Source organism: Geospiza fortis, unplaced genomic scaffold (assembly GCF_000277835.1).
Source record: "Geospiza fortis unplaced genomic scaffold, GeoFor_1.0 scaffold88, whole genome shotgun sequence".
NCBI lineage: Eukaryota > Metazoa > Chordata > Aves > Passeriformes > Thraupidae > Geospiza > Geospiza fortis.
The window spans coordinates 928,372-941,090 of NW_005054434.1; the positions used below are offsets into that span (position 1 = coordinate 928,372).

The following is a 12,719-nucleotide window of genomic DNA, read 5'->3' on the forward strand; positions in this document are numbered from 1 at the left end:
GTGAGTCCAAGTTAGTTCTGTTTCATATCTTAAACTCTTTTTTTTAAGCTTTTGGGGGAAAAGAAATAGAAACTTTATTTCCTTTTCCTTTCTTTTTTTTTGTATTGAAATTTTGTTTTTTAACAGATGGCATAATAAGATGGCAGCAAACAAAATGCTATGATGAAAACATAAGGAATTAGGGTGGTTTTTTTTTGCTGTTGCTGCATCTGCATTCTCTGTGATGCTCCACAGAATGTATTCTCTTAGAGGCAAGTATCTGTGAGGTTAGTGAGGTTAGGAGCTAGATAAATGGCAGCTGCAAGGAATTTCTGGAGCTTTGGAGTCAGAAAGTTCTTGGAGCAGCAGTTTTGAAGAGAAGATGAAGGAGAGAGCAGAGAAAGTGACAGGGAGAAGTGGTTGTCACACAGGAACATAACTGGAAGGATAAAATTGATTTGAGAGAAAAGCATGAATCTGGGGAGGCATTGTCATGCAGAAATATCTTCCCCTGTGCTAATGCAATTGCTTCAGGCAGCTCATTCTTAGACATTTGAGCATTTCTGAGCATGAAGGCCCACTGTAGTCAGGCCCAGTTGTGTTTTTCCTGGCCAGGAGCATTGCAGGGGTTCTGCAAATGCAGTGGAAGGGGAGCAGTGAAATTTTCATGTGTTTTTTACACTGGTTGAACAGTTGGAGCAGTGTAACAATCTTGTCTGCACTTGAGATCTGAATCTGCTGCCTTTCTGCACAAAGAGGTACCACCAGGGGGCAACTAGCTATCCATCTTCTTCCTTTTGAGCATGAACCATTCCTTTCCTGGAAATCTTGGGCACTGAAGAATTTTGAACCGGTAGAAATCATTAAAAAAAAAAACCAAAAAGTGTTCTTTAGTTTTCTTATCAGTTGTAAAATACATTTGCAATTGCATCAAACAAGCAGCCACATGGGAGAATTTGGTAGTTTGGACATAAAGCCTGTTGAGAATTTGCTGTGTTAAACCCAAGTGTTTAACATCTAAAGTTGTTTTGTAGGCATAAAACTAAAGGAAAAAACCAAAATGTGAATATGCTTTCAGGATTTATTGGCAATAAATGTATAATTCTATGCCTAGTGCCATTGAAGGTGTGCTGGGTTTGCTCATTCAGCTGTGAAAGATTTTAATACTAAATTCCACTTTCTGCCTGAGAATTAATTAAGAATGAGTAGACTCTGTATAGGTTGTAGGATTTGAAATAGCTTGTGATTGATGTGGACTTTTTGCTATATTGCAGGTTCTTCAGCAAAAGCACTTGTGAGCTTGAAAGGTAAGAAATTAATATGTTATTTACTTGTACCCAATCTGACTTCAGGTGTATTTAGTTTCTGTCTTCAGAGAGTTCAAGAAAATCACAGGCTTTTTTGTTGTAATATGGTGGGGTTTATTGTAGGTATTTGTAGTTCTATAGAATAATGATCCTTGGCAGTTGAAACTACATATATTGTGGTGTATTTAGACACTGCTCTTCTGGGTGAAATTCCTGAAATGTGTTTTTTTCTTCAAAAGTACTGCCTAGACATCAAGTTTGATGAGAAGATTGGGGTAATCTTTCATCTCTTGAGCAGGAGATACAGGGAGGATTCTTAGTGAGACCTGTACATGTGACACAATTTACATTAGGAAGCCATTTCACAATTTTATGATGTTCTCTGTCAGCAAGTTGTGTGTTCAATCAAAAACCTGCTGCTTTTATTTTTTTCTTTGAAATTATCTTCATGAACATTCATACAAATTTTGAATACTTTTAATTTATCCCATAATTAAAGCTTCTTTATGTATTACAAGGGTTTTGTTACACAAAGAAGGAGGCATGGTCTGTTGAATATGTTGTCACTAATGCAGATCATGGCAATAAAATTTCATTTACTTGTTGGTGTGCACTCACTTAATAATTTTCTAGAACTAGAAGGTGTCTGTGTCTTTTAGAGCTTTGCTCTCTCCAGGTTTCAGTTACAGCCACAGTTCAACTGTTGATTTGTGTCAACCTGACAGTGGAAATAACTGATTCCAGCAAAGGAGGCTTGAAGAAACCTAAATGTTGTCATAAATAAAAAATACTTATTTGTGTTCCTCCTTGTAATGAAAATCTCCTTCCGCTTTTTTAAATTAATGTTAAGATTATTTAATAAAAATACTGAAATCTAAAATCTGTTTGTTACTGAATTCAAAGATGTTGCAAGTAAATATTTTAGTAGTTGATGATGTTATACTGGGTTTTGGACAGCAGTTATGTTAAAACATAAACATACATACATATATATGTGTGTGTATATATATATTAATGATGTACTTTCTTCACCACAGAGGGAAGTTTATCCAGTTCATGGAATGAGAAATACAACTCTCTGCAGAAAACACACATTTGGAAAAGCAAGAATGCTGGTTCTGCAGTGGAAATGGTAAGAAGCAGTAAAAAACTTCAGGATTAGTCAAATACCATACAGGGAGTCAAATGTAAGGATCATAAAAAAAGGCTGAGATTTATAGTTTTGTAATGTCCAAAGGTGAAACTGTATCCTTCACAAGCACTTTGCACAGTTTGCATAAGAGATGAAAACATATTTTAAAAATGAATAATCAAACACATTAAATTACTGACCTCATTCAAGATAGGTGAAAATAATTTCCTCTCTGTTTTTTTGAAAAGTAAGTGCTGTGTGAAGTACTTGTACTGTATCTACCACCTTGAGCTCAGGAATCACCAGTTCTGATCAACTATTTTTGTATCTCATGAAATATCTCACTTCTAATTATGGCTGAGAACTGAAGCATAAAGGAAGGGAAGATATCATAATGCACTCCCATCATTGTGCCTTCTGGGGGGAAGATTTTAATAAAAGACTGTCAGAGAAATTTTTGTCTTCTTAGAACTGTCATAGGAGGCCTTACATTAAAGAACAACCTTGGGGTGGGGATATGAAATGAGCCTGCAGCTCCCAGTGGGATGTCTGGTGTTTGGGTTGGCCATTTCAGCCTTGTGGTTTGTTTTTGCTTCACTGTTTGGTTCTTGTCCTGTGATCTTCTCCCTGGTATTTATTTTGGTAGGATTCATACAGATGCATATACACACACATGCTGCTATATGTTTATGCTAGAGAACATAAGGTCTACAAAATGCAGTTCCACACAGAGACCAGAACTTTGTGAAGACTCTGAGTTCATGCAGTTCATGTCACAGTTTTCAGCTGCTTCCCAGGAAAGCCCATCATCTCACAGAAACAAGCCTTACTGGGAACTTCGAAGATCACATGTGCTAAAGACCCAAAGTGCCTGACTGTAGTATCTGTATAAAAACCTTGTCAGTCTTTAGGTATGGTGGCTGTGGGTGCTAAAAACACAGAGTCAAACTTTGAATGTAGCTCAGTGTTCTGTAGAAAGCTGGGGGAAAGATCAGAGTGTGACCTGTTGGCAGTGACCCATGTTGCTAAGATGTCATGGAATAGTTTGAGTTTACAGAATGCTGAAAGTTTTGAAGACATGTTTTACTGTTGGTTGAAAAGTCTTCCCAAAAATGCCTGACCTATTTAGCCACTGTGGATGATACCTCTTTGCAACACTTGTTATTTCACTCTGTTATTTCTCAGGCAGTCCAGAGTGATGAAACACTCAGCTCATTTTAGGTTGTTCTTTGGAGTAGAGTATGGCAGTTTCTGTTGAGGGTTGTAAACAATTTTCTTGGTCTGGCTCATGATGATTTGATTACCTTGTCAATATGCAGTTCCTCTGTCCAGTGTATCTTTCCTGGTTTGTACTGTCTATCAGGAATTAATGTTTTCTTCTGTGTGCTGCATGTGGTTAGGTGTTTATCACATAAAGAGCCTTTGTTACTTAAATACACTTGTTTAGTTCTTTTTATAAAATATATCTAATTTAGAGTAAGAGAGGCACATTTCCTGGGAAAGCCCCATGTTCACATGGCATGGGACAGACAGATTTTTAGCTACCACTGAATAATTTAATAGAAAATATCTCTTTTCAAGCAGTCAACCAGTCACAAATGCATTAAATGTCTTTATAAAGTGCAAATGCTTGTAAATGAAGTTTTATTTAACTGTGTTGATTTATTTTGTCTCTGGGCCACAGAATCTTCATGGCAGGAAAAGGAAAGCTGCTGCCCCTCAGTGCTAACAGCCAGTCACAGGTTGCTCTTTTGTCCTCAGTGAAAGCAGGAGTTTTTTGTCATAGGGTCAGATATTGAGGAATAACTAAATGAGTTTTTTTCATGACACACTTGCAATATCATTTCTTGTTTTCAGTCAGCCTTCCAATTCTTTCTGAGCTATAGCAGTACACAAGTAAATTTCACTTAGCATGAATTCTAAATTCTTTTTTCTGAGATTGTCGCATAATTTATTCGAGATGCATTTTCTTCAGACTCAGTCTTGCTAGCATTTTGCTATGCAGATACTTTCAATTACTTAAAAACCCAGCAAACACATGTCACTGTATTAGAAAATTCTTGCTAAAATTCTGTGTAGCTGAGAACATACAAAACAAATACAGTGTTTGAATAAACCTTTTTTTTAATCCAAAATTCAAAACAAATTGTTTAACAGATGTACTACTTATAACCAAGGCAAGCTAAGATACACAAGTGTTTAGACACCTAACTCTAATGGAAACAAGTGGGAGTCAGGCTCTAAATACTTCTGTGAAACTGGGCCAGCAGTGTAGTAATGGTTATAGTTAGCACTGGAAAAGCCTGGAATCTTGAGCTCCTTCTTCTCTCAGTCCTTAGATTTCTGAGTGCTGGGAGGCACTATTTATTGTGTACTGTGTGCCTGAAAACCAGCAGGTGATAAGACAAGAGGCAGTTCATTTCTCTCACTGTGAATTCTCTGCTTGAACAGAGAAATCAGGTTTCTTGCTTGTAATTCTTAATTTTGTTCCCTACAGCCCTTCAGAAATTCAAAACGGAGTCGGCTCTTCAGTGAAGATGATGACAGACAAATAAACACAAGGTCCCCCAAAAGAAATCAGAAGGTTGCAATGGTTCCACAGGTACCTACATACGTGTATGGAGATATTTTTACCAAAAAGGGGAACAAGCCTATCTGTTCTAGTTGAAAATTTGAATATATTTGCTTTCCAAGTTGCATTTTTGGTTTATGAATCTTCTTATGAGGAAAACTGTTGTTAGAAGTAAGCCACAATTCAAAACAGATTAATATTTTTCTTTCTTACCACTGGTTTTGTTTATGGGAGTACCTGTTCTTTGTGATCTAGAACACAAACACACAGAGCTAGAAAGGATTCCAGACTCACTGTCCATCATGCTCCTGCAAACAATCCTCTCCTGCAGTCAGCATAAATTTATTCAGCTTCAGTTTAAAACTGCCTCAGTTTTTTGCACTGATTATGTAACTGAGAAGGCTGCTATAGAATTTACTGTATCCTAACAAGTTAGGGACTTGCTCTAGATTTGTAGCCTGCCTGTGTTCATGGCCAGTTTTACCTTCTTGATCCTGTGATGCTAAAGTCCTCAGTTCAAAGAGCTTGTTTTTTTCCATCCTCCATTTGTTTCTCCACTCCTTGATATAGCACAAAAAAGCAGCTGTAATTTGTGAGCCTTTATTCATTATGATAGAAAGGACAACATCTCTTAGTCTCAGTGAGTTGGCTCTGTTGTACCTTTGTCACTTCTCTGTGCCATCCCCTTCTGAGGCTGAATTTACCTCACTGTAAAAGTACTGCTTGAATACTGCTCTGATTTGCCTTCTGAGCTGTGCTGTGCAGTGTCTGATGTGAAAAGCTTGGCACTCACCATTTAGCTGGGTCTGTTCTCCCAGAGGTGAGAACCATGACATTTCTCTTCATTACCATGAATTTTTAAGAGTAGAAAGACTTGATAATGTTTTAAACCCAGTTGATTTTTGCTTAAATGTCTGATTCTGGAGGTCCAATGATTGCCAGATAAATATTTGCTGCAGGGACTGTGGCTGTTGTAGTTCACAGATCTTGCTGTCCCACCAGGCTTTGTTTCCTGGAGTTCCAGTGGGAGAAAGGGGCTTGTATCTAGGGCAGCAGCAGCCAACAAGGTGCCTACCTTATGCTTTATCCTATTATTGCTGCTACTGAAGTCCAAAATACCTTGAATGTCTGGGGAAGGATAACAATTGATAATGGCATGGGGACCCTGTTAAACCTATAGTCTCAAAAAAGCTGGTTTTTTTGCAGAAAAGTTGTTCTTTCTGTCAGGTAAGACAGCCATCCTTGGAACAAAATTACAGATTTTTTTAAAATGGATTTGTTTAAACATAGGTCTATCTATTATGCAAGCAATCTAAGACAGTGTTTTTTCCATGATTTATCAAATAGCTTTTAAATGTAGTTAAAACTTGATTGCTCCTTTCACTTGCAGTTTTCTAAGCAGACACTCTGCTCAAAGCTTTGCCTGTGTTACATTCCTGTCCTAGCTTCATCCTCAGCTTAAGAAGAGTGGGCAAGAGTAGAAGTTCTAGTGCAAATCAGACAGGTGCTGTTGCTGGCATCTGAGCTGCAACACCAATTATGCTCACCTGAGACAGTCGGAGAGGCACTAGTTTTGAAGTCCAAATCTATTTTGGTGCCATGCTGTTGTTACCAGTAATGTAGTTTTCAGTGCTGGAAAATGTTTCTGTTAGAAGAGCTTTGTATGGAGATAATGGCATTGATCCTGTTAAAATTTGCTGTCTGTTCTGTTTGATTGCATTGCTGATATAATGCAATAAGGGTTGTTATAGATCTACAAGAAGAACATTGCTATGAAACAACATGTGCAGACTTTTATCAGGAAAATCTGATTTATTTGAATACTGAAAAATGGTAGATTCTGTTTAACTGTTTGGTTTTTTTTTCACTACATAGAAGTTTAGTACAACAATGTCCACACCAGAAAAGAAGGTGTCACAGAAGATTGGTTTACGGCTTCGGAACCTGCTCAAGCTGCCCAAAGCTCACAAGTGGTGCATATATGAATGGTTCTATTCAAATATAGATAAGTATGTTTGGTTTATATAATTATCTCTTATTAGTGTAGAAACATGTAATTTTCTGAAGTTCAGCTGCATAGTTCCATATATTGGTTAGATACTCCAATTTATTCTTAAATTACTAGTTATGGAAAGCTATTTTGTTTGGTGGTGGTGGTGGTGGGTGTTTTTTCTAATGAGCAATGTATGTGCTCTTGGTTCTTTGCAACTACCAACTTTAGAAAGTCTTCTATGGAAAGCCTGCCTTCATGGATGTAATTTTCTTTTTATCACCTCTGCCTCTACCAGATACCAGATTTTATTCATAATGCTTTTAGCATCTGAAACACAAAGATATCAGAACACTTAGACTTTTCTGAACCCTTGCATCAATGCTATACAGAGGAGATAGGAAGGACACTGCTTCTTCATGAAGTGCTGCTTTCCTAAGAGGTGTAAATGTTGATATTAAATATTTTTCCCCATCATCCTGTTTTTATTGTGATCACTAACAGAGCTTCAGGCTGTGATTGTTCAACTCTTGTCCAGATATCAGCATCCTGCTTGGATCTCATAATGTATTTCCTGGACTGTTTCTGCAGTTTGTGCCTCAGAGTTTTTGGCACTTGTTCTCTTAATGCCACTATCACAGTGGTGTGAATTGTTTAAAATAAATAATTTAATTTCAAAAATGTAAAAAACATTATTGATCAATGGAATATTAAAATCTACACTGTTTGACTAATAGATGCAACACAAGTATTTAATATTCTGAAGAATGGCTTCAGAGTTAAGCATTATTTTCCAGAATGTACAAACAAAATAATTACTGTTTTTCCTTCCTATTTTGATCACAATTGCTGTAGCTTTCTTTTCTTTAACTGAGAAGGCTGTCATAGCAACAGAAAAACATTTCGGCATATATTCATCAGATGTGGACAAATTTCATGTCCATTTTAGTTAGTTTTATATTCATCATCTCTAGGATTTAATTCCTTTGAAAGAATTAGTCTTTTCATGCTTCTTCCCCAATTACATAAAAAATTTAATAACCCCCAACCCTGCTCATTTCTAGGAGTAATTTTAATATGTGACATTTTTAATAAGGATTTTTGCAACAGACCAAGAACTTTTAGTTTATTCTTAAAGAATTGTCTATGAAGCTGTGGGTCTATCAGCAGGCTAGAATTTGAGTTTAGCAGGTTATTCTGAAATCCTCTTTGATAGTTACCCATGTATGCAGCTGTGGTGGGTTCTCCTTAGCTAGACCAGGTGCTCATCAAAGCTGCTCTATCACTCCTCAGCTGGACACAGGAGAGAAAATGTGACAAAAGGATCAAAGGATGAGATAAGCACAGGGAGAGACCACACTGCTTACTGCTGTGGGCAAAACAGACTCAGTTTTGGAAATTAGTTTAATTTATTGCCAATCAAATCAAAGTAGGATAATATTGCTGGCCGAGGGCTGTGCACAAATCACAAACAGGACAGGACTGCTGTGGAACGTGCTTTGAGCTGTTTTATTTTCCAGCATCAGTCTCATTACATGGTTATGACAATGGGAAGATGCCACCAGCTCACATCCCAGGCAGCAGACCAAAAACTTAATGTTATAACTTACTTTGTAAGTTTTTTGACCAATCACAGAAAGCAAAAGCAAATTGACAGTAGTTCTATCCAACCACCATAAGCACGCGTACCTTTGGTTAAAACAATGCTTGCTTATTTCAAATACAATACCTGCTTGTAAGCCTTAAAACATAATGCACAGAGCTCCATTATTAAGCTTCAAACTTCCTAATATGTTGCTAGATAAACTTTTCTGCAGCTTAGGGAGTTATTCTAGACAAGTGTTAATACACAGACCATTGTTCTATTTGTCCTTACTTTTCTACTTTTTACATAATTTTTCTGCTGAAAAATTTTTCTGCCACACCCTCCTTTGGGCATCCACCTGCTCCAATGTGGGGCCCTCCACAGGCTGTAGGGACACAGCTGCTTCACCCTGGTCTGCAGAGCAATCTGTGCTCTGGTGCCTGGAGCACCTCCTTCCCTGACCTTGGCTGCAGAGCTGTTTCTCTCAGATACTCCTGCAGCTCTGTCCTGCTGCAGTGGCACAGGTTTTTTTCCCCTTCCTAACTGCATTATTTCATAGGCACAACCACCATCACTGGTGGGTTCAGCCTTGGCCAAGGGTGGGTCCACCTTGGAATCAGCTGGTGTTGGTTCTGTGGGATATGGGAGAAGCTTCCAGCAGCTTCTCAAAGAAGCCACCTCTGCCAAAACCCCCTCTGCCAAAACCTTTCCTTACAAATCAAATACAGCTTGTAATGCTCATAAGATATTAAGATATTATAACATAGTTTACTAAGAGACTGCATATCTTTAGAAGGAAAACTTTGATACATCTTGTTGGGAGTGATATGATCCAGGCTTAACGAGAAGCTTAAAAAAGTTTAAATCATAGAGCTATCAATTGACAACATATGGCTCACTGTACAAATCTCTGAATATTTGAATCAAATTATTGCACCCAAAATTGAAATAATCAAATAAAATGCCATGTCTGCTGTAAGTTTTTGAAATATTTTTATTTCTACAACTGTGGTTATCAGATTATTGAAGCTGATTCAGTTGAATTCTCTATATACTGCTGCAGTGGACTGTTTTCTGTAAAATCCCATTGATTTTGGGCCTCCAGAGACTTCTGAAGTGCAACTTACTACCACAGTGATCACAGGCCCTCAGAAGCAGATGCACCTGTGATTTGCTTCCACCATTTTTCAGAGCTTCCAGTCTTGTGGATGCTGTGGGTTTAGAGTTTGCCTGCTTAAGGACAAAAGTTAGTAAGAATAATCAAATATAGATTATCTTAAAAAAAACCAACCATGAGCTAAATAGTTATTCTTTATATAGATATCTTATGTTAGCAAGAGTAAATATTGATAAAATGAAACTGTTTTATACCCTTCAGTGTCTGTTTCCTGAGCCTCATTGCTCATTCTTTTTGTTTTCCTTTTCACTTTGTGCCACAGCTGCAGATCCTCCTACTGCAAAACTATTCTATTCTATTCTTGCCTGGGTTTCCTTATATCTGTGCACCTTTCCTCTCTCCTGCCACCCCAGACACTCAGTTGAAAGCAGTGTTTCTTCCAAGGTACTCTTTGTTCTGTGCTGGGGTGTATTCCCCTCCAAACCCCAGTGCCCTGCACAGAGTAGAGAAAAGCAGCTTTCTCCAGGATGCAGTTCTCCTTTTGTTCTTGCCAGGAGGGATCTATTTCAGTTGCACACAGTCTTTTATGATTAGCCTTCTATTAGATGGGCATATCTGCTGCTGCTCCCTTGTCTCCTCAGCCTAAGAAGGATGTGGTACTACAAAGAAAAAAAGCAGTCATAAAAAAGAGATAGAGATGGGTCATAGCATCAGAGAGAAATTCCTCAGTTGTGCAGGTCTGTTCTCTGAACTGTCACTTCTCTCACACTGATCCTGTGCCTCACCATGGAGTCTTGGGGTGATACAATAGAAGTCTCACCTGTACAGCTGTAGAGAATGATGAGTTGGTTCAATTTCCTGTATTTTGGAAACTTCTGTTGAGAACCTGAGTTACAATTGAATGAATTGATGAAAAAAGGTACTGTCTGTCTGTTTCTCAGTACCATATTGTCCTTCCCTTTATTCTCAATATTTCACTCTCTGGTTTCCTTCAGTGTGTTGCAGTATCCTCATGACACCGAGCTGACTCTGCTGAAGTTTCATTTGGTGCCTTTTTATCCATTATAGAGCAGGATGAATTATGTGTATTTCTCTGTAGAACCTAGAGCAAGGAGCATTTTTCAATGTCAGTGATAGGAAGAGTCAAAGAACAATAGTCCTGGAAACTTTCTGATTTTGTTTTTGTCTGAAAAATTGTTCTTTGAATAGAAGTGTCTTGTTCATGTGACAAATTTATATTAATATTTTTAATGTGTTTCTGATGATGGATGTTTTTTGGAATCTTGTGACAAAAGGTTACTTAGTGTGGTTAACACAGGACTAAATTATGTTTCAACAGGCCACTATTTGAAGGAGATAATGATTTCTGTATATGCCTGAAAGAATCTTTTCCAACTTTGAAAACCAGAAAATTGACAAGAGTAGAATGGGGGAAAATCAGACGATTAATGGGAAAACCACGGAGGTAATTTTTCTTTCTTTTCTTTCAGCTATTACTTACATGTAATTTTGATGTTACTGAAATTATTCCTTTAAAAAATTTTGCATTCAAATAGTAGAACAAAGCAATATCTTCAGAGGAGTAAAACTCATTGTATTGAGGTGTTCTTTGAGCACCTCTCTCCCTCACACACCCTATTCCTTCAATGCATATGTCCATGTAGTTTTCATGAGCCTGTGCTTGAAATGTTCTCTTCCCACTCCAGATAACTAAATGTCCAGGCTTTAACTGATGTGTTAAAATTGTTATTGTATCTTCTATGCTGCAGTGCTTCCTGACCTGGAAGAGCTGGCCAATTTTTCACTGAGGTTTTTTCTTCTGTCTATAACCAGCTCTTCTTGGGGAAAACAAGTGTACATTTTCACCTCATTTATTTTATTATTTTTTTAAACCATTTTATAGATCCTCAGTTTTTCTTAGATTGGCTATCAAGACAGAGAAGAAATGAAGTCACCCATAAAGTATTGTCCATTGTAGAGAAGAAACTAGGATTTAATGAAGGGCATAGGTTTTTTTCTATTTTAGGATTTTTAATTCTTAAACCCTCTGATTAAGCTCAGCCTTTTCACGAAACCTACACAATTTAGCCTAGAGAAGACTAAAGGGAGGATCTCATTTTGTACATAAATATTTGAAGGGAAGGTATAGAGAAAACAGGACCAGGGTTTTTTTTTCCAGCATTATCTGGAGACAGGAAAAGACAGAACAGGCACAAGTGAGGTGGTAGAATTTCCATCCTAAGATGTTCTCAGAGGCCCTCTGGATGTGGTCCTGGGAAGCCTCCTGGAGGTCATTCTGCTGGAGGGCTTGGATGAGATAACGTTCAGAGGTCTTTCCAAATTTGACCATCCATTGTATAAGTAGTGTTTCATAAATTAATCAGCCTTTTATTTCTATAAATGCAAACACTAGGGCACTGAATCAATTTCTTCATATGGAAGATATGGAATATATTTCTGAATATATTCACTGAATATATATTTTCATAGATGACTGAGTCAGGTTGTATTTTGCATGATGGAGAGCATTTCATCTTCTGTACCTGCAAACAACTTAAGTAAAAATTGTCAGTCAAGGGAAGGCAGCAGAACCAGTTTGAAAATAGCTCCTCTAGGAAAGATGTTCCTGTAATTTGAGCTTAACTTTGCTTTTCATTCCTTTGTTGTCATGCTTCCTATTGAGAGAGAAATGGTGGAGGTTAAGCCACCAGTTTCTCATTTGACTTTTGCCAAAAGTGTTACCTCTCTAAAAGATCAGCTTGCCTCATTCAGCAGTTCTGAGGGACCATTGGTAAAACTTCAGTCTTGGAGTAGTTTGGGTTAGAAGGGACTTTAAAGATTGTCTGGTTCCAGCAGGGGCTGGGGTCAGGGGATGCCCTGGAACCTTGTCTACATCAGATTGCAAAACCCCATCCAACCTGGTGGGTTGCAAATTTCCTTTTGTTTTTCAGGGGTTCTTTGGGTTGGTTTTTTACTTTTATTTTTTTAAGCCATGGGGAGAGAGGTTTTGGGTTTGATTTGGGTTTTTTTTGTTCAC

General features: G+C 37.7%; 1 protein-coding gene across 1 annotated transcript in view; it reads left to right on the plus strand.

Moving 5' to 3' along the window:
- The first annotated feature begins 1,239 nt into the window (after nucleotides 1–1,239).
- LIN9 (lin-9 DREAM MuvB core complex component) overlaps nucleotides 1,240–12,719 on the plus strand; it is a 29,677-nt gene continuing 18,197 nt past the window's right edge. Inside the window, exons 1-5 of the mRNA XM_014309484.2 lie at nucleotides 1,240–1,286; nucleotides 2,324–2,418; nucleotides 4,916–5,020; nucleotides 6,866–6,999; nucleotides 11,022–11,147. Of these exons, the coding sequence (XP_014164959.1) occupies nucleotides 2,416–2,418; nucleotides 4,916–5,020; nucleotides 6,866–6,999; nucleotides 11,022–11,147 (368 nt within the window). The 5' untranslated portion in view covers nucleotides 1,240–1,286; nucleotides 2,324–2,415. The remainder of the gene's footprint in view (nucleotides 1,287–2,323; nucleotides 2,419–4,915; nucleotides 5,021–6,865; nucleotides 7,000–11,021; nucleotides 11,148–12,719) is intronic.